The sequence below is a fragment of the Pleurodeles waltl genome, chromosome 2_1 (assembly GCF_031143425.1).
Source record: "Pleurodeles waltl isolate 20211129_DDA chromosome 2_1, aPleWal1.hap1.20221129, whole genome shotgun sequence".
Taxonomy (NCBI): domain Eukaryota; kingdom Metazoa; phylum Chordata; class Amphibia; order Caudata; family Salamandridae; genus Pleurodeles; species Pleurodeles waltl.
This window is the reverse complement of record NC_090438.1, coordinates 467132906-467154610: the sequence shown is the minus strand read 5'-3', so window position 1 is coordinate 467154610 and position 21705 is coordinate 467132906. Positions and strand designations below refer to the sequence as shown.

Here is a 21705-nt window from a genome sequence, read left to right as displayed (position 1 = left end):
AGGGGAATGAAGGAGAACAAGAAAGAATAAAAAGAGTAACAAAGCGAGAAAGCAGGGATGAAAAGTACCTACAAGAGTTAAATAAAGGGGCAGGGCGTAAAGGGTGGTGGATGAAAGGGGCATGTGGAAGATTGGCAACCCAGATATTCAGCAGCACTTGTGGCGGGCTTTTGAGAAAAACACTAAGCTCCGTCCCTTTCTTTTGCAGATTGAGCACTGGTGCTATAAAAATGACTACTTTCAAAACAGTGGAAGGTCCTCCACACTGCATGCCAAATTTCAGAAAGTACCAAACTTCTTTGGAAGTCATAGGCCCTCCTTACCAACGGCCCGGATTAATTCCAATATATGCAAATATATATTTTGTGATAAACATCAACAGACCAAACCTGCCAATAAATTATGTTTATCAGGGAAAAAGCCCAGTAAGCACCAAAATCTACATGTTACTCCCCCAAAACTGGTAAGTGGGAATAGTCACGCCCAAAGACCTTTTCAGGTCTGACAAATATCATATCAATTACGCGTAAAGAGGGCCCTTGAAGGAATGTTAGACCTCATACTCATTCAGTGCACTGTTACTCTGGTGAAAACCATAGAACTATTGTTAACTGCAGTGAGATGTTTATGCAATGTACATTTTAGGATTTTAAGAACGCCACATTTACATTTGCCCTTCACCAAGTTAAATAAAATTACATGTATAGCATTTGTGAACAGTTGTGTTATGCATTGAGCCACAGCCTCCAAAGACTCATTTCAAAGGCATGCACCAGGACAGAGGAAAACATTTATATGACATGCCGAAAAGGCATGAATTGCACCTTCTGTTCAATACTTTTAGAGTTCCCAGTCTACGTTGTACTAAGGTATGCAGAATAAAGTATTTCGTTTTCAGAACGACTCATGAATGGCCTGGAGTGATAGTATTGTGATCGGCAGGTTTATGCCACATACCTTTGCACAGCATCACTCTTTGACCCAGAGACAACGAAAGGAGTTTTGGGGGCCCTGGGCCAAACTTATTTTGTGGGACCCTGCTCCGAATAACTTTGAATTTATGATCCAATTTCAGCTCTTTAACGCCCTCTCAGGACAGGTCCCTGACAGTGCACAGAGACATTCTAAACGTGTTAGGGATAGTGAGGTGTGTTTTAAATATTGTAACATAGCATCAGCTCACTGATATTACTGCGAATAATCTCTGTGACACCCTACCATTTCTTGTATGTTAAGTTCCTGTTAAATCTAAAAGAAACGTGTTTATGGAAGTCGCATGAAACATAATAAACGCACATTTGTTTGCAAAAAGGGTGTAATCAACTCTCATACATAGCCCACATTAAAAAGTAATTAAAGAAAAACGGTATTTCAAACAATCTGTTTAAAAATTATCCAGGGTCACCAGGACAAAACTCTCTGCAGAAAGGAGCTGGCTTTATGGACGGGCCCCCTGAAAGGCTGGGCCCCTGGGCCAGAGCCGACATTGCCCATGCCTTAAAACGTCCCCTTATGTGCCCGACTGTTTCACATCAGATTTTTTTCAGAATGATTTCCCTCTAACTAAAATGCCCAATATTGCAGTAGTTCTCTGTTTAACCCTCTTCCTCCTTTTGAGCCTTTGTAGCTATTTGGCTGGGTTCACGAGGGACATAACGGGCAAAACTAAATATTCCGGCTAATATCGCCCTATCAAAATCGGGTGATTATGAGACACAATGTCAGTGCAGACTGATTCAGCCCCTTTTAACTACATCCTATATTTTACTGTGAAAAAACTTTGGTAGGGAGGGTTTCCTTCCTCTTGACCTGTTGTTTGCAGGGGCGGCCCCTCCACTATTGTGGAGACGTGTCTCCATCCTGCTAAAAAGTAGAAAAATAAAGGGATAATAAAGGTATTTTATTATCCCTTTATTTATCTTCTCTTGTAGTGTATGGTGAGGCCAGCATCCTCCACGTCAACAAATGGAGGCGGAGTGGTGGGGTGCTTCTACGTGTGCATGTCAGTTAGGCCGGCTGTCCTAACGCTCCACCCAGTTGTGTTGCACAGCCCGGTGGAGACCAAAAGAAGTGTCCCACTTTTTGCCTGAACAGCATTTCTGCCCGCTCAGGCCAATCGGAGTGCTTCTTTCATGCTGTGAGCAGCATGAGAGAAGCGAAGGGATTGGGTGGGGAGGAAGGAAGAAGACGTGATGTGGCTAGAGCAGCAAAACATGGAGGCAGCAGGTAAGTTTATTTATTTTTTACTGCACCCACGTGTGCCTCCCCCTCTCCCTCCTGCTCCGCACGATGCCCCATAATCCTCCCATCCCTTCCTGACAGCAGCCGCTACTGGTTGTATGATTACTACCTGCAGAGAGGCTAGGATGTGGGGGTGAAAGTCTGGAAGAGCAAGTGACATGGTTGGTCAAGAGGCCTTCACCTGTTTTGGTGCCCTGCTTGATTGGTCTTACAAAAGCCTATGCCCTACCCTCCCCAATCCAATCCCCTGACCGGCCACAGTGTGCCAAAGCACATTTATGGGAAGGGTCAGATTATTCATCTCAGTGTCATTAAAGAGCCACAAGGCTGGACTAAGTAATTCAGTAGTGGCCTGATTTTGCCCCCTTGTGGCTTTTATCCAGTGTCCATGGTTTAATGTTAGTCTCACATAATCACTCTGCACTGGTTTGCTCAATCTCTGTCCTCCTTTCAGTCTCATGTGCATATCCTTTTCCCACACTACAGTCTAGTGCTGCTTTCTAGGTGTCCACTCCCAAAGATCCAGCTTAATTATCATAGCTGCCAAGTTTCATATTGCTTATGTGTGACATTCCCGTGGATTAAGTGCGCTTATGTGTGACATTCAATGCTTTATGCATGACACTGTGAGTGAAACTTAATTGCTGTTAAAACCAGGCAGAAAAATCCTTGCAAGGATAAATATCAGAAATACAGTACTTAGTTCACTTACAAACATAAGACGTCACACTGAAAAATGTTCTGGATTTTGATGTACTGATGCTTAAAATACATAGTGTGTAAGTATCTTGCTCTCATTTTTACTTTTGCCTATTTTTCTGTCATCTTTATTTTTTCTTTTCTTTTTCTTTCTTGTCTCTTTTTAATTCAGCCTTTCACTATCCCCGTGTTCTGTTTCCTGCCGCTGCTGCCCCTGCGGCCCGCCCCCCTCCCTCCATGCAAAGCTGTTTCCCGCCCTCCCACCTCCTAGCTGACCGGACCCTCCAACCTCCCTCCCCTTCTTATTGACAACCTCTGCACACTAAGAGGGTGACTCCTCTGACCTCCTTGTGAGCGTCTGCTCGCTTTTCTCTGAGCAGCACCACCTGTTGCTGCTGCCTCTGCTGCATTCGCATTGGGAGCCTGCCTGATTCTCAGTTCGAGACCCACCTCCACCCATAGGCTCCTACCTGCACCTCATCCTTGGTGGCCTAGTGGCCATCTGGGTGCATCTTGCTGTCACTTTTATTATTGCCTATTTTCCTGTTTTCTTTCTTTTTTTCTTTTCATTTTTTTCTTGTCTTTCTCCTTTCATCCTTTCACTCACCCAGCATTCTTTTCCCTGCTGCTGCTGCCCCTGCAGCCCTACTCCCTCCCTGTGAAGCGTTTTCCTGTCCTCCCGCCTCCCAGCTGAGCGGAACCTCCCACCCCCCTCCCATTCTTATTGGTTGCCTCTGAGTGGCCACGTGCAGTAGGCGTGCAGCTGGTGCACCAAAGGTGCACCAGAAGGAAAGCCCGTCTGCACCCAGTGCTACAAACCCTGGTCCTCCAACCTTCCATCGCTACAACCCAGACACCCTCCATGCACTGAACACAGAACGCTCTGCCGCCTGCCAATTTGCATCACCCAGAGACACCCATGGACCGCTCTCCTGCCTCCACTGCCACCAAACCTTCATCCTACACCAAGCACCAGACCCTACCACCACTAAGCCATCGAACACCAACCCGGAGCGCCTGAGCTGCGTCCTCCCCAACATTCGCTCCCTCAACAAATATGCCGTAGAACTCTGGGACCTACTAGACTCCACCTGCCCGGGCATCGTCTTTCTCACCGAAACATGGACAAACCCAGCATCTGCACCATGCATCGCAATCCCCAGTGACTACAAACTACTCTGCTAAGACCGGCCTTATTGCCCAGAAGCAGCCTGGCCATCATACACAAATCCATCCTCTGCCTGAGAACCAACGTGGAAGAACACTTCCCTCTCATGGAGCTACTCCATTTCCAGATACACGCCACCCCAAGTCTACCTTTCGTGGCACCCTCATCTACAGGCCACCAGGCCTCCACCCAGTCTTTAACAACTCCATCGTGGACATCATTTCTCCCCACGCTCTTACCTCCATGGACTACTTCTTCCTCAACGACCTCAACTACCGCATTGACAACGGAAAAAACACCAACACCACTTTCCTGCTGAAGAACCTCATCATAATAGGACTAAAGCAACTGGTCACCTTGCCAACACACATCGCTGGACACAGACTCAATGCCATCTTTTTCACCAGCAACCACATCACTGTGCACAAGACCTCCATGCCTCACTGGACTGACCACCCCTCTATTCATTTCACCATCACCACACCAACCATCCTCCTCCCCACGTGCCAAGCCCCAAGCAGAAAATGGAACCAGATCACTGAGGAACAGCTCACCAACACCCTCAGCAAGTCTCCCCCACCCCTTACCACATACACAAACATCTCAGCACAGAACTTCCATCAATGTATTTCCGAATGTGCCAACACCCTAGCACTTCTCCGTTAAACCTCAACTAAACACCACCTCAAGAAGGCCAGCTGGTTTTCCCCCACACTCCAGGACTCCAAGATTACCTGCAGATGGCAAGAGACAAGATGGAGTAACATCAAGTCCCCGGAAGACTTTGAGGCATTCAAAGCTGCCATCAAATCCTACCACCACCTCATCATAGTTACCAGGAAAGCCACCCTACAGGACTGTATCAGCGCTACTGCTTACAATACCAAAGAGCTCTTACCTGTGGTCAAAGAGTGTGACAAAACTCAATCGGAAATGGCAAACATCCCTCTATCTCATGACCTCTGCAACAGACTAGCCACTCCAGGACTCCAAGATTACCTGCAGATGGCTAGAGACAAGATGGAGTAACAGCAAGTCCCCGGAAGACTTTGAGGCATTCAAAGCTGCCATCAAATCCTACCACCAGCTCATCATAGTTACCAGGAAAGTCACCCTACAGGACTGTATCAGCGCTACTGCTTACAATTCCAATGAGCTCTTACCTGTGGTCAAAGAGTTTGACAAAACTCAATCGGAAACGGCAAACATCCCTCTATCTCATGATCTCTGCGACAGACTAGCCAACTTCTTCCATCGAAACATCAATGGCATATACGACAGCTTCGGACCCTAAGACTCTCTGAGCCCTCCAACAACCCCCCAGCTCTGACCCTCTGAACCTTCACAGATCCTGCACAGCTGGACCACCCTCACCATGGGCAAGACCCTCTCCATCATGAGCAGCATCCAGTCTGGAGCCCCTGTGGATCCCTTTCCTCACCACATTTCCAACAAATCCAACACCTCCATCGCACATGAGCTCTGTGACACCCTCAACTGTTCCATAGATACAGCTACCTTCACCGAGGACTGGAGGCACGCTGAGATCTGCCCTGTCCTGAAGAAACCCACGGCTGACCCCCTGGTCCTCAAAAACTACTGCTCCATCACTCTGCTGCCTTTCCCAGCCAAGGTCATCGAAAAGTCCATCAACACACAGCTCCGTAAGCACATAGAGGAAAACAAATCCTGGACATCTCCCAATCAGTTCTCAGTAGCTACCACATCACGGAGATAACCCTCCTTGCTGCCACAGATGACATCTGCTCGCTCCTCGACCGTGGCCATACAGCAGTCCTCATCCTACTGGAACTATCAGCCTCCTTTGACATAGTTTTGCACCTCACTCTCTGCTCCAGGCTACACACAGCTGGCATCCACAAAAAGGCCCGACAATGGATATGCTTCTTGTTGTCTGGCAGAACACAGCGAGTCAGCTCCCGCCTTACCTCTCAGAACCTACAGAGATCAGTTGTGGAATTCCACAGGGCTCCTCCCTAAGCCCCACACTCTTTAATATTTACATGGCCCTGCTCGCATCCATGGTCAGAAACAATGGGCTGAACATTGTCCCCTACGACACCCAGCTGATCATCTCACTGACTGAAAACCCCACAACTGCCAAGAATAATTTCCACAACAGGCTCGAAGCCGTGGCCGCTTGGATGAAGGAAAGCTGCCTCAAGCTCAAATTTGACAAGACCAAGATCCTCATACTGGGACCCTCCACATAAGCTTGGGATGACTCCTTATGGCCAGTAACCCTCGGCACCCCTCCACCTCAAAGAATCACGCACGCAACCTCAGTTTCATCCTAGATTCATCCCTCACCATGACCCGCCAAGTCACCTCAGTCACATCCTCCTGTTTTAACACACTTCAACTTCTCTGAAAGATCTACAAATAGATCCCAAAGGACTGCCGCAAAACTGTAACCCATGCCTTGGTTACCAGCAGACTTGACTATGGTAACACCCTCTACACCAGCACCACCCAGAAGAACCTGAAGAAACAACAGCACATCCAAAACGCCTTTGCCAGACTCACTCTGAACGCTCCCCATGGCAAACACATCATCAGTCACCTAAGAGACCTCCACTGGCTTCCTATTGAGAAAAGAATTAACTTCGAATCCCTTGTCCACGCATAGAAGGCCCTCCACAACGTAGGACCCACCTACCTCAACCATCACATCACCTTCTACTCCCCCACCAGACCTCTCTGCTCTGCTCAACTGGCACTAGCTACATACCCCATGTATGGAAGGCCTCTGCTGGAGGAACATCCTTCGCCTTCCTCGCACAAATAGATGGAGACCCTCACCCTGCATCTTAGTCAGTCACGATCGTTACCTCAATTCAGGAAGGACCTTAAAACCTGGCTCTTCAACTGAAGCACAGAAGACAAACCCCCTTAGCGCCTTGAGACCCTTCCAGGTGAGTAGTTGCACTCTATAAATCCTGATTTTATTTAATTGGACCAGGACAAGGTAGTATGTGAAAAGGCAGACTCTGGGAAGGTACTCTCTGTGGAGGTCATCATGTATGCTCTAAAGGGAGAGGAGGAGGATGCTTCTGAAATGGAACAGTTTACTGGAGTCTGAGTCAATTCCAGAGCTCCAGGGGCTGCTGGCTGCAGTGAAGCCTACCCGAGAAGATTCTGCAAGACACAGAACCTACACTTTGTAAGAAAGTCCAGGAATGGGTCAGCAAAAGAGTAGCCAGGAAACAATGTGGGTCTGATTCATGAAAAGTTAGTGCCCGCCTTTATGTCATTTTTTTATGCAAATATATAATTATATTTTGTAAGTTTGCACTGCTTTTGCATCAAAAAATGAAATAAAAGCGGCGCTAAATTTTCAGAAATCAAGCCCTGTGTTCACTGAGTGGATGGCCTAGTTTATAGTGAGATAGTAAATGCTGAGCTGGGTTCTAGCAGCTGGCCAGTGGTTACCTTAGTGGACAGGAGCATGAAGTACCCTTAGCAGAGTGCTTGGGTGTTAAAAAACCCCAGGATATGTTGATCCCTTTGTTCTACTAGTCAGTTAAATGCAGAGTGTCAACATCAGGGCAGTGCGTGCTCTACGGGCGACTAGAATGCAAAAACCCAACAATTTCAAGCTAACATAGGTTATGCATTGTGCTGATATGATGTTGTTTAACCTTTTGCATTGCAGAGTTTAATCTTAAAGACTTATGTTCAACATGCATATAAATACTGTTCACATGCTATGTACTTCTGCAGGTTTTCAGACTGTGTCATGGTGTGGTCCCCTTCCAGGGCCTTCTAGAAGCTTTCCCTGCAGCATGCCTGGGTGTGGTTTGTGGGATGGGCCAAGACTCTATATAAGGGAGCCAGCCCAGCTCCACGTGCTCACTATTCAGAGGTCCCGGTGCAGAGCAGCAGCAACTTCCTGAGCTCCTGTTTCGGTGGCCTACTTTGATCCTCCAGGCCTTGCCCTTTTCACTTTAATTGGTGATCCTAGATCAGGGCGCTAGGACGGAGGTCGGGCTGGGCCCCTGACCCCGTTATCGAAGACTCTCGAGTTCTTGGGCCTAATCTTTGCCTGATAAACAATTTTACTCTTGTGCGTGTGAATGTGCGCTTGGTCGTTTCGTAGCATTTGCATGCTGATACTCGAATCGGCAAGACACGCGATTTTTTGCTTGTGTGTTAACTCTTGATATTCATTGTGCGCTACCATTTTATGACATTTACAAGGTAGCATTCGAATCGGCAAGACTTGCGATTCTTTTCTCGTGCTTAATTCATGTTATTCATTGTGCGCTACCATTCCTTGGCAGTTACATGGTGGCATTCGAATCGGCAAGACGCGCAATTCTTTTCTCGTGCTTAATTCATGTTATTCATTGTGCGCTACCATTCCTTGGCAGTTACATGGTGGCATTCGAATCGGCAAGACGCGCAATTCTTTTCTCGTGCTTAGATCATGTTATTCATTGTGCGCTACCATTCCTTGGCAGTTATGTGATGGCCTTCGAATCGCAAAGACGTGTGATTCGTTTTCTTGTGCTGTAACCTTTGAAATTCATTGTGTGCTAACATTCCTTGGCAGTTACATGGTGGTACTCGAATCGGCAAGACGCGCGATTAATTTCCTGTGTATAATTCATGTTACTCATTGTACGCTACCATTTCCTGACATTTATTTGGTGACATTCGAATCGGCAAGCCGCGCAATTCCTTTTCTGTGTTTAAAATCATGGTGTTCATTATGCGCTACCATTTTAAGGTATTTGCTTGGTGGCTTTCGAGTTGGCAAGTCCCATGATTTATTTCTCAAGTCTAATCTGTGTTATTCATGGTGAACAATCATTCTATGGTATTTACTACTCATGTAAAAATCTGCAATGTGCGCAATTCATGTTCCGGAAATTTGAGAGAACAAAAAAGCCAGAGTTCTAGATGTAATGTTGTGTTTTCCTAATATGTTTCTCAAACACGATTCATATGATGGTTTAGAAATCATTCAGGTTGTTTCCTGATCCTCATGCAAAGGATAATACTTGAATTTGAAAGTTGCATTTAACCTTTCTTGATTTCCTCACAGGTATCCAGTCATCTTGAAGCCTAGTCATTTTAAGTCTATCCTTAGGTTGTTCATGTTTTTAGAATGACAATGCTTAGAGTCATAGCCTAGTATTGATTCATATGATGTAATCTTGATATTGTGTGTTTTAACCCTTTGCTTCCTACAGGTCTCCTTCCCAGCTGTTCCTTTCCTAATCCCCTTTTCCCCACTTGGACTCTCTTAGACTCTGTGACAATTCAAATCAGAGTATTGGAGCTGTCTTGTGGTGGAAGTGTTGGGAACGTGCACAGATCCCGAGGATCTGGTGACTCTGAGACAGAGACACAGAGAGGTTCTGTAGAACCTGTCCTGTAGCCACGTGAGTGGTAAGTCAGGAGGGAGGACTTTGGCACAATTAGGGCCCCTAGGAATTGTGAGTGTTTAGCTTGAGTCGGAATAGATATTGTAGGTCCATTCGACTTCCCATTCACACTCAGACAACAAGTATATCTTGGTTGCAATGGATCATATCACCAGGTTCTCAGAGGCGGTACCTCTGAGGAGCATGAATGCAAAGGTGGTAGCAAGAACTCTGCTGGGGATTTTTTCTAGGGTTGGATTTCCAAGAACAGTCATCTTTGACAGTGGAAGCAACTTGAGAGGGATGTGGGAGCAAGCTGGTGTGACCTAATGTTTTCCCACAGTGGCAAACCAGTGGTTTGGTAGAGCAGTTTAACAAGACACTCAACAGCATGATGGAAAATTTGCATGAGTACCTAAGAAGGAAGTGGAATCTTCTCCCTCCATAACTCTTGTTCACCTACAAAGAGATTCCGCAGAAGGGAGTTTGTTTCATTCCTCTTGTACTTCTTTATGGATACCTGGTGCTGTATTATGTATATGACACACTTTGGGGTTGTGCCTTGGCCACAGCACCATATTAGAAAGACATGCCAGGGCTCAAACAGGGACAGTGTGCCGCATTACAAGTAATGTGCCCGCAGGGCAGGCATGAACTTGTGCTGCCCTGAGGGCAGCCCATTCAATGCAAATATGGAGTAGCTTTTTAAAAGCTGCTCAGTGTTTCACAGTTCAGGCGGCAACCTGCCTTCACTTTAAAAAAGGGAGAAAAATCCCTGTGCAGGCAGGTGCAGCGAGTGACTTCACACCCCTGCAGTGGGCCTTTCTCCCCTCTAGAGGGCTGCCCCTAGGAGGCACACATTCAGTGTGCCACATTTTTGTGGCTCACTTTCAGTGCACCTCCTAATTGCATGTGTGTCTCTGCACCCACATCCATAATACAAAGGCAAAGAAGCAAAGTGATTACATCATTTGCCTACAGCAACACCCCATGCAAATGAGGGATGCCCTCTTACGATAGTGCCTGTGCAATATGTACACCAGGGCTATCAGTATTACAGAAGGTAATGCACAAGCATCTGTGGCCCCCCTCTCTAATACCAATGTGCCCCAAGGGCACACAGAGCAGGTGCACATGCCTGTTGGGCCCCCAGGGTGCAATGTATAAAATGGCCCTTTGTGAGAGGTTCACTCACTTTAATCAGTGAATGGTGGACAGGAGCCACTGTGTATCCACGGAAGGATGTGGTTGATTATATGATTGGCCCTATGGAGCTAATGGTGCAATACATGTGTCACACGAAGGAAAAAATATTCATGCAAGGGCTAATGAAGAACTAGTGTGACCAGAAGGCTAACCTGGCTGGGTATCTGAATGGTCATGAGGTATTGGTATTGAAGTTTATTTGTTCCGGAGCTTTGGAGAACAAATGGTGTGAGTCAAACAAGTTTGCTCTGAACATTTTGGATGTTAACTACTTGGTAGACGCAGGTGCCAAGAGGGAGCCAAGGAGGGTGTTTCATGGCAACTGGCTGAAGCCTTAGCTTATGGAGAAAGTACTCAGTGAAAGGCATGGCTTTGGCAATGAACTTCAAGTAATACAGTGACCCTCTACCTGTTCCTGCCCTATTGCATGATGACATGATGGATGGCTCTGTAGAAGGGGTTCACTAGATTCCTCTGTTGACTCTTGAGCAGCAGAGAAAGTGTAGAGATAAATTGGGATGGTTTTCCTCCTCTTCTTACTGACTCCAGGTTTGACATTTCTCTGTGTCCAATACATGACAGGTGACAGTCTGCCAATAAAGGACAGAAAGTACAGAACATCTGACTGGGTTCAAGGATGCATTGAGTCATGAAGTTGCCTAGGTGTTGGACCTGGGGTTCATTGAAATATATCATAGTCCTTGGTCTAGTCCTGTGGTACTGCTACCAAAGAAGGGGGCTACAGACTTGCAGTTCTGTGTGGACTATCAAAACCTCATTGAGGTGACCACGACCAATGCCTATCCAGTCCTGAGAGTGGAGGAGCTTGTGAATCTGTTAGGTGCTGAAAAGTACTTCAGCACCTTTGATTTGATCAGTGGATAGTCGCAGTTTGCACCAAATGTCAAGGAGAAGACTGTGTTAGAGGGATTATATCAGTTTAAGGTTACGCCCTTTGGGTTGAAGAATTCTCTTGCCACTTTTCAGCTCCTGGTGAACCAAGTTGTTGCATGGCTGGAGGAGTTCTGTGTGGCCTGCATGGGTGACATTCCTGTGTTTAGCAATTCATGACCAGACCACCTGTGGCACCTAGTACAGGTGTTGGCTAGGATACAGGAAGCAAAAGCTACAATCAAGGCAACGACTTTCAAGTGTAGAAGCCTATGTAGTCTAAGTGGGCCGTGAGGTTGGTAACAGGCTGATTCTCCCTTTGAATGCCAAGATACAGGCTGTGATGGAGTGGGAGGTGTCTACTACCCATACAGAGGTGAAGGCCTTTTTAAGAGTCACAGTCTACTACAGGAACTTTGTGCCTAACTCTGGGACTATAGCCGCCCCACTGACTGTGGTGATCTCCAAGATGCAGCCCAGGAAAATGATTTGGAATGAGTAGTGTCAAAAGGCATCTTGAGGAGCTGAAATAAGGCACTATGCAATGCACCTGTACTGAGAGTAGCTGACCACAGCCAGCCTCCTTTTGTACAGACAGGTGTCTCTAACAAGGGAGTTGGAGCTGTGTTAGCACAACTGGATGACCACAACTGGATGACAAAAGTAGAGAGTGTCTGGTGGCCTTCATTTGTAGGATGTCACTACTCAGAAAAAAAGAACTGGGCATCCATAGAGAAGAGGTGCTTTGCGATAGTGTGGGCCTTGCAGAAGTTCTGCATTTATTTGTTTGTAACTAGGCATTAACTTCAAATGGATCAGAAGCCATTGGAGTGGGTAATGGCTATGAAGGGAGGGTATCCCAAGTTGTGTATTTTTCTCTACAAGGTTTAGAGTTTGAGGTGGGGAACAGAGACGGATTAGGACATGGTAATCCATATGGACTTTCTTGTCACTTTTGCCAATCCCATGTCCAAATCTCTCCAGTTTAGGAGTTGGTTCAGGGTAGTCTGATCTGGAAGTGGCACCTGTTAGGATGGAAGAGTCACCTGTATGATGACAGATGTGCACCCTTGCCCTGAATGCATCAGCTGCATGTATATCTGGATCCCTGGTACTGATTTATGATCACAAGTAACCAAAGATCATGGATCACGCCTGTCTTGTGACATTGCAGGCTTGTGAGTCTGGGTAGGGCGCATCAAGGGCTACCCCCAAACTGGAAGAGGGCTACTGTCCTTACCAGGGGTTAAGTGGTAAGAGCATATTCATTTTGTGTTTAGGGCCGACTCATGCAAAGCACTGCTGCTGTGTACTTAGCTCAACCCTGGCCTACATGATGATTGTGTGTATTGCCGGACTTGTACATAAGTGCTGGGATACATGTGTGCCTGAGCATTGTACATAGCATGGAGGCATGTAGATCCATTTTAGAAGCACAGGGCCTTGAAAGGCAAGTGGAGGTGAGTATTGCAATGCCCAGACAGGAAATATCAATGTTCAAATTCCTGAGGGGTTGGTGGTATCAAAGACACTGGAGGATTTCCTTAATTATAGGAAGATTTACTGGTAAGTGGAATCTGGCCTCATGTCCGTGAGATGGTGGGTCTGATAAAGGTGGCACTATAAGACCAGGGAACCATTAAAGAGAGAAGGGCTTATGTTTTTGAACCTTTATGAAGCATATATCCATGGAGGCTGGCAGCCAAGTGTAATCCCTGGTTACTCCTTTGGCCTCTATTTGGTCATTCAAAACTGGTGCCACGCCTGCTGGTGCAAACTGTCCTTCTGACAAAGAACAAAGCAGATGAGAAGCCAATTCAAAAGAGCCACTTTCACAACAGGAATATCAAATGACTAGACACTAAGGGCCTGATTCTGATTCTGGCGGGCGGCGGAGGCCGCCCGCCAGAATTCCGCCCTCCAAAATACCGCGCCGCGGTCAAAAGACCGCGGCGGGTATTTCAAGTTTTCCCCTGGGCTGGCGGGCGGCCGCCAAAAGGCCGCCCGCCAGCCCAGGGGAAAACGACCTTCCCACGAGGATGCCGGCTCGTAATCGAGCCGGCGGAGTGGGAAGGTGCGACGGGTGCATTTGCACCCATTGCGTATTTCACTGTCTGCCAAGCAGACAGTGAAATACTTGTAGGGGCCCTCTTATGGGGGCCCCTGCCGTGCCCATGCCATTGGCATGGGCACGGCAGGGGCCCCCAGGGGCCCCGCGGCACCCCCTACCGCCATCAAACCCGCCATGAACAGGATGGCGGTAGGGGCTGTCAGAATCCTCATGGCGGCGGAGCGCGCTCCGCCGCCATGAAGGATTCCCCCGAGCAGCGGTAACTTGCCGCTTCTGACCGCGGCTGAACCGCCGCGGTCAGAATGCTCGTGGGAGCACCGCCAGCCTGTTGGCGGTGCTCCCGTGGTCGGTGGCCCTGGCGGCCACCGGCCACCAGGGTCAGAATGACCCCCTAAATCTTATCCATATCTGCATTCAGACTATACAGGTAGGAGCATGAGTCCCACAGGTTCTTCAACAGCAATGTTTTACAGCTGGATTCAACTGAAGAGAAGTTCATGAAGACTTCTAGTTTCTGGAACCAGGACTATGGACAAAGGTCTGCTAGTCTCCCTTCTGACTGATGAGCCATTACCCAGGAATTCATGTCCACTTGTCATGAGCCTGGACCACCACTCCCAGGCTGCCAGTCATGCCCAGAGGATCCTGTGAGAAGGAGAAAGTCTGGTGGGAACGAGACCTCATGGGAATCCAGCTGAGTGCATTTCAGTGAAAGTGTGAGATGCAGAGTCTGGTTGAGATCATTGCAAGAGTGAAGGTTGTCCTCCTGCTCTTGTGGAAGCTAGGACCATTGCCCTTCTGAGAGCTGAGATATGTGACCCTCATGTGCATGGTGGTTCCACCTTGAAGCTAGGGTTGGAGTTTGTGTGTGAGCTGATGTCGCAGCACAGCAGGAGTAAAAGGCCACAAACCTCATGGTTGGGCACAGTAACCTCTGCTTGCCCCATGACCCTCTGAAAACGGTTCTAACAGTAACAATACAATTGTTTAGCTAAATAAAGGGGAATCCTATTTCTAATAAACATCTGATATTACAGCTGTGTTTGTTCTGCTGTAGCTGTCTACTTACCTCACTTGTCTTACAGATGGTTAGAAGACTTGACCCACACACTTTTCCTGGAAAGGAGTTCCATGGAAGGACTCCTGTAAAAGACAAAATCAATACGTGCACAGGATTAGAGTGAAGAAACATATTCAAGGCCATAACACTACTTTTGCTACATGAACATCAAGACATTGTTTGAAGCTAGTTAATGTCAATTTTTCTCAGACCTTATAAATAACTCAGTGATGTTGTGTCTCTTTCTAAGCCCCTCAGTTTAGCTTGCTCTGTCTCAGTGGTGAAGAAACTGTGACTCTTTCTTGGACTTTGGTGATTCCTTCACCTACTTTTCATCTAGCTACAGTCGAAGTAACGGCAGCCACCAAATATTATTTTCATCACATGTGAAGTCTATTCTTTTTTAAATCCTCCCTCTGCTACACGCCCCCCTTAAAAAGGTATGATTTTCCTGGTGCCCACCTTTGACTTCTACCACATTATCTATACAGTACTCGTAAAAAAGTATCTCTCCATCTTACAGGCAGAGAACCATAACTCCTATTTAGCATGAAATATTATAACCATATTAATCTTGCTCTCTATAAATTCCATTGGCTGTGTGCCAAAGAGTAGGGAAGCCACAAACTATTGTACCTGCCATGCAAAACATTCCAAACCATGCGCCTGATTATTTGTTCAATATCTTCCAGCCTTGCCAACCAACGCTCTAGATCCTGAGGTCAGCCCTACAATGTTTGCTTGTAACACAGCACATTAGATACAAGTGATGTTGGGAACTGTCTCTCCATTCACCAGGATATTTAACATGCAACAACCTCCATGAGTTCCTAAGAGAAGAGAATGTATTCCTAAAGTTTATGAGTGGTCTATAAAATAACCGTTTCTGTAGCTTAAGGGTAATGAGCTGCCTTTTCAGCATGCTGTCTTTAGAGCTGCATCCACCTCAGGCTGACCAGATACCTGACAGTGATCCTTTTACCCAGCCTACTTGGATGGTAGGGGTCAATATCAGGTTTGATTCAAGAGCTTTTTCATCATATAAACTGTGTTAACTTGGAGGAAAGTAGAATACCTGGCTTAACTCAAGATAACCTCTAGCACCAGCTTTCGCTTGTATACCAGTCTAAGGCAGGTCCCAGCTAAATTTACCCAAATCACAAAAGCCTTGAAGACATAGCACTGTTCAAAAGGATTCCCAAGCATTCCTGAGCTTACTGGTGGAACTTCCCGGGTTTACTGACCCTGACCTCTTAAGGTCTAGCACTTTGGCACATTTAAGGAAGTTGCAATAATAAACTGAGTCATGATCATGACATCAGAACATTGATTCATGTCTACCCAGTGAGAACTTATTGTGCTAGCGATTTATATATCCTGTTATTGATTATTTGAAATGTGATAGATCATTTCATGCTTACCATACATCCTGGCATCAACACAGAGAGAGCTGATACTGGCAGATGTCTTACTGGGAAACGCAATCGACTGACATGTTATCCAGGTGCTGAAATAGATGTAAACAGGAACAGCAGAGCAGGCAAAGACCAGGATCCAGAGGACAGTCACTGCATAGGTAACACCGACAAACTGCAAAATCAGGCAGATAAGAAGACCCACTCTTATTTATGACTCAAGCTAGCAAACGTACAGACCTTAACAGAATGTAATGGGATAGCAAGAAATAGAATATTCACAAGTCATGCATTCATTGTGCCCTCTATCATTCATAGGTTACTTTCCTTTGACAAATGCAGGAATGGAATAAAATGGTACAGACACATATTGCTGATTCTAATCTCTTCACATCCAGATGAAGAGTTTGGCCATTCATTTCCTTTCAAAGGTAAAGCGGGTTTGTTGCTAATGGCAGTGCCCTGTCTTGTCACTTAAGCGATTGGACAAGAAACTTATTGGCATGCCCAAACACTGCTGCCTCACCTCATGTATCCCTATAGCATAAAGTTGGGATTATGTTTGAGAAATATTTTCAAAATTAAATCAAAACTGTTTACCTAAGTAAAGAATATACTGAAGAGCCATATTTTCAGCACTATTCTAAAGGCCCTGTTAGAAATGGAGTCCTTGGTTAGCAGTCAGGTTACCCCCTGTCAAAGGCAGAAAGGGATATAAGTAGTGGACTCAAACCCCCATATTTTTATATTACTTCTGGAATCAAGAGGAACCTCTGCCAAGGAGAAGAGCTGAAGAGCAGGAGGAGGTGTACTGCCCAATTGCTGTGTGTGCTTTGCTGGGTTGGCCGGCAGCTGCTGCTTCTGCCTTACAGAGGACAAAAACTGGACTTTGCTGTGTATCCTGCTTGTGAAGTTTCTCCAAGGGCTTGGACTGAGCTTGCCTCCTGTTAAGAAGTCTCAGGGACAGCAAATACTTCACCTACCATCCTCTGGATTCACCTGCTGTGGACCCTAACTCACCAGGTAGTGCCTATTCCAGTTTCTAGGCCCTCAGGAGTAAAAGCTGGTTAAAAACCAAGTGCATGATGCTCGACACTCAGTCTGACGCTGCTGCCTGACCCTGAGATGCCACCTGCACCCGAAGCCGTGGTCCTCACTGGAGTGCGACAACCCTGACTGACCTCTCAGGCCCAACTTCTGCCACCTGTACATCTATACAATGCAGGAGCTAAATGTTTTCTGCAAGGAAAGGGGACTGGCTTTGAAGAGAACGTCCACAACGGAGGATCTTGAAGCAGTCCTGTTTTGTTATGAACTAAAACACTGGCAAGCAACACTAGCAGATGATTCTGAGGAGAATGACAACTCTGAAAGTTAGGGCAGTGGCCCTGAGAGGGAACCAGAGAGAGAGGGATGGCTTTTAGCCTGTGAGCAGAGGCTAAGAGAGCTAGATGAAGAGCTTAAGAGAGCTGAGGCTGAGAGAGCCTTAGCCGAGGAAGAAGAAACATTAGTAGCTCAGGAACTGAGCTGTGGAGAGCTAAAGCTGCAAGCCATGAGTACTGAGTCCAGTTCAGATGGTGGCAGCAAAAATTTTACATCCAGAAGTCTGGAAGAAGTACACATGCCTGAGACTTGGTGCCCAACTTGAAGGAGGGGGATAACATACATCAGGAGGTTCAGGTTTATGAGGCAGCACTACTGGTGCACAGGTTCCCTGAGGTGGATTTGGAAACTGGCACAGGGGAGCCATATTCCTAGTGATGGGAGGGACGTTCTACTGGCTCTAGGTGAGAGTGACAGAGAGAGAGATTCCCTCCTTGTTTAAGTCCTGGTAGGAGAGTAGAGAGACACCTCAGATGAGTGTGGGTTGAGTGTCAGGGACAGTCAGACACTGTCTTACCAGTCTCAGGAGGGTGATGTGGAGTATTTTTTCAAGGCACTGGATGGTGAGGTAGAGAGCAGTTTGGTTAATTCATGTGGGGTGCTGTGTGATGTGATTGCTGGGGAGCATATGTTCAGTCCCTGTTTTCCAGAGCTACGCCAACACCAAGTGGAGTGTCAGTTCTCTGACCCCAGGGAGCTTGCACAGGAGGCAGACCTCTGAGTGAGCACCAAGGAGTCTGAAGACTCATTTGGTGGTGCTCCTGAGGAGAGGGGCTTAGGTTTTCCCCAACCAAGGTACGTGTGGGAGGTTTGCAGTGACCCATGTAGGTCCCTGTGAAAGTGGGATGGGTGAGGGGTCCCATGTCCTGTCTCAAGAGAGAGGGAGCGGGGTGGGCAGAGTCCCAGGTTGCCCGAGACCCAGTCCCAGAGCCTAGAGGATTACATGAGGGAACACCAGGAGGGGAGCTTAGCCTGTACCTGGAGGCCATCTGCTGAAGGGGAGCCCATAGTGTCAGCAGTACTTGGAAAGGTGAGAAGAGGCAGGAGACCAGACAGAGAGGTGAGAGAGGGAGGCAGTCTCCAGTGGGGAACCTGGGGGGTCAGCTCTGTAGTCAGAGCTCCCTAGGAATGACCCTGGCAACATCACTTCTGGCATGGGGGGGTTCATGGGCTGTCAGATGGAAAGGAAGCTGGAGAACTGCACCAGGCAGACTCTTACCCACCACATGGGGAATGTGTTTTGCTCGGGCTACTCCCCCGGACGTCCTGGCTTGCCAGGCAGTGGTTCAGTCTAAGGGTACAGACCCTATGCTGGAGGGTCAGGTTCGGGGGCACACTCTGGCCTGATGGGGGAGGGGGATTTGCCCAATCATCACCCCTGGTGGGACTTCTAGGGGTACTCTCCAAGGTGGGGGAGAGGGGGACTCTGGAAGTGGGGGCAGGGTAGGGAGAGACTCACCTCTGACCCTGGTTCAGGCCAGGGGTGCAGACCCTGGGTTGGGAGACCAGTTACAGGGTAGTGGCCCTGAACTGGTGGGAGAATTGTTCAGGATAGCTGGCACCAGCACCCTAACAATTCTGGATTCTGGGGCAGGACAATCCTGGTGAGGAAGTGCAGAACCCCAGAAGGAAGGATAGGGGGTGGGAAGCCTTGCCCCTGACCCCAGGAGGTTGGGGTTAAAATCCCTGCACTGGAGGAATAATTGTGCAGGACTGCTTCAACAAGCACCCTGACAGTTATGGACTCTGGGGGTGCCTCCCTGGGGGGGAGGATACAGAGCCCTAGAGGGGAGGACCAGTGTCAGGCAACCATCCCTGACCTGGTGGAAGGGAAAGTGGACAAAAGGTTCCATGCACCTGGGGCTACTGCCTCCCACTCTCCAAAGTCGCAGTGGTTAGAGAGCCCTGAAATGCCTGAGGCTTGACTCTCATACCTGACAGCTGTCAGTGGCCATTGTGGCTTGCTGTCCTGGTAAAGAGATTTGCCTGTGTAGGGGGCCAGGAGTCACACCTCGGGGTGGAGTGGGCCACACCACTGTGTTGGCCATGGTGATACTGTCTGCCCACTGGGATACATCTATGAGCAAAGTAAGGTTAGGTGCTGCACAGATGGTGTCTGTAGGTGAGGAGAGGGGTCCCCAATGGGTTAGCTTAATGAGCCCTGAGAGTATGGACAGAGGAATCCAAATGGGTTCAGGAAGGCTTAGAACTAGAACGTGCCCTGGCCGTTGCAGGCCAGGGTCCATGCTCTATCGTTCCAAGAAGGTAAGCCCATTAAGGTATTGATTGGACTCCCCTGGCTTTAGGCTGGGTGGGGTTGTGTTGGACCTGGCCATTTTTGCTGGGTCATGCCCAGACTTTTTGCCTCCTTCCTTCTATTTTTTCTGACTAGTTTTTGTTGGCCTTAGGATTCTGGGCACTTTGCCATTGCTAACCAGTGTTAAAGTGCATTTGCTCTCTGTCTAAATTGTATTGGTGATTGGTTTACCCTAAGTGGCATATTTGATTTACTAGCAAGTCCCTAGTAAAGTGCACTAGAGATGCCCAGTGCCAGTAAATCAAATGCTTTTAATGGGCCTGCAGCCCTGGTTGTGCCACGCACATGAATAGCCCTGTAAACATGGCTCAGACCTGCCACTGCAGTGTCTGTGTGTGCAGTTTTAAACTGCCAATTCGACCTGGCAAGAATAGCCACTTGCCAGGCCCAAACTGTCTCTTTTTGTACATGTAAGGCACCTCTATGGTAAGCCTTAGATAGCCCGAGGGGCAGGGTGCAGTGTATAGAAAAAGGTAGGGCAGGTACTGGTGTGTTTTACATGTCCTTATAGTGAAATACTGCCAAATTCTTTTTTCACTATTGCAAGGCCTATCTCTCCCATATGTTAACATGAGGACTGCCTTTAAATATCTTTTAAGTGCAGTTTCCTATTGGGAGCAGGTGGAGATGTGGAGTTTGGGGTCTCTGAACTCACAATTTAAAAATACATCTTTTGGTAAAGTTGGTTTTTATACTGTCAGTTTGAAAAATCCACTTTTAGCAAGTGTAATGTGAAGACAATGAGGCAAGTACCCTCTAACCCTTTAGACCAGGGTAGTAAATTAAAGTAAATTAGTGGTCAAAGCAAGGGGGAAGTATACCTAGACTTCCACGGTGATCTAATAGATAAGTAATTGTACATATACAATTTATGTAGCATCAATAACAATTTATTGCTTTATTATGCTTTTTCTTTACATTTTATTGCTATATTTTCTAAGGTAGGTGCTCCTAATTTAAAAGAGTGAAAGTGAATATTGTGCGGATAAGTGAAGGTGATATATACAATATATATAGAAAGTGGTTTCAAGAACAATATGGACTTCTAATGGCTCTGTCAATCCAGGAAGCCCTGAAGTCACATAAAATTTATTTACAGTTTATAATCCTCATTTAAAGATATGTCGACGTTTCGACCCCAAATGTAGAGATAAATCAATGATGGGTCATCATCAGGACTGATAATAATGTCAGGTCGGTAGCACCTAAGAAATCCAGAATAGGATTAGCATCTTGTGGTCTGAGGCATCTTCATGTTAGGTAGTGTAATAAGGACCGAAGGTGTCTTGAATTACGGTCTAGGGTTGTCAATCCGGTAAGAACAGTGTTCTGTATGATGCATTCAAACACTGCAAGCCCATCAAGAGATGTGGGCTGGGGCTCACGATATTCGTGAGTAAAATCCAGGCAGTCTACTCGTGTAGCCAGGGGAATTCTTCTGGCACCGCACGTTGACTCATGTAGTCGGGAATTTTTTGTTTAATGCAAGCACTACCTAACATGAAAATATAGCCATTTTTCCTGCAATAAAATGTAAAGAAAAAGCATAATACAGCAATAAATCATTATTGATGCTACATAAATTGTATATGTACAATTACTTAGCTATTAGATCACTGTGGAAGTCTAGGTATACTTCCCCCTTGCTTTGACCATTAATTTACTTTAACTTTTAGCAAGTGGGCATTTTCTTGCTTAACCATTTTGTGCCTCTGCCAGCTTGTGGAATCCACATCTGGGTCAGGCTGACAGTTGGGCTGTTTGTGAATTCCCTCTAGACAGTAACACAAATCGAGCTGGGGAGTGTCCTGCATACCCCGATGAGTCTCCTGGGATAGAATTGAGAGGGAGAAGCTGATAC

The 21705-nt window shown here is 47.0% G+C and overlaps 1 protein-coding gene across 1 annotated transcript in view; it reads right to left on the bottom strand.

The window, feature by feature from the left end:
• The window catches only part of PLP1 (proteolipid protein 1), a 109217-nt gene that overhangs the window by 7215 nt on the left and 80297 nt on the right, over positions 1–21705 (bottom strand). The window contains exons 4-5 of the mRNA XM_069213525.1: positions 16151–16319; positions 14739–14812 (exon numbers count right to left, since the gene is read on the bottom strand). Coding sequence (XP_069069626.1) covers positions 14739–14812; positions 16151–16319 — 243 coding nt within the window. The remainder of the gene's footprint in view (positions 1–14738; positions 14813–16150; positions 16320–21705) is intronic.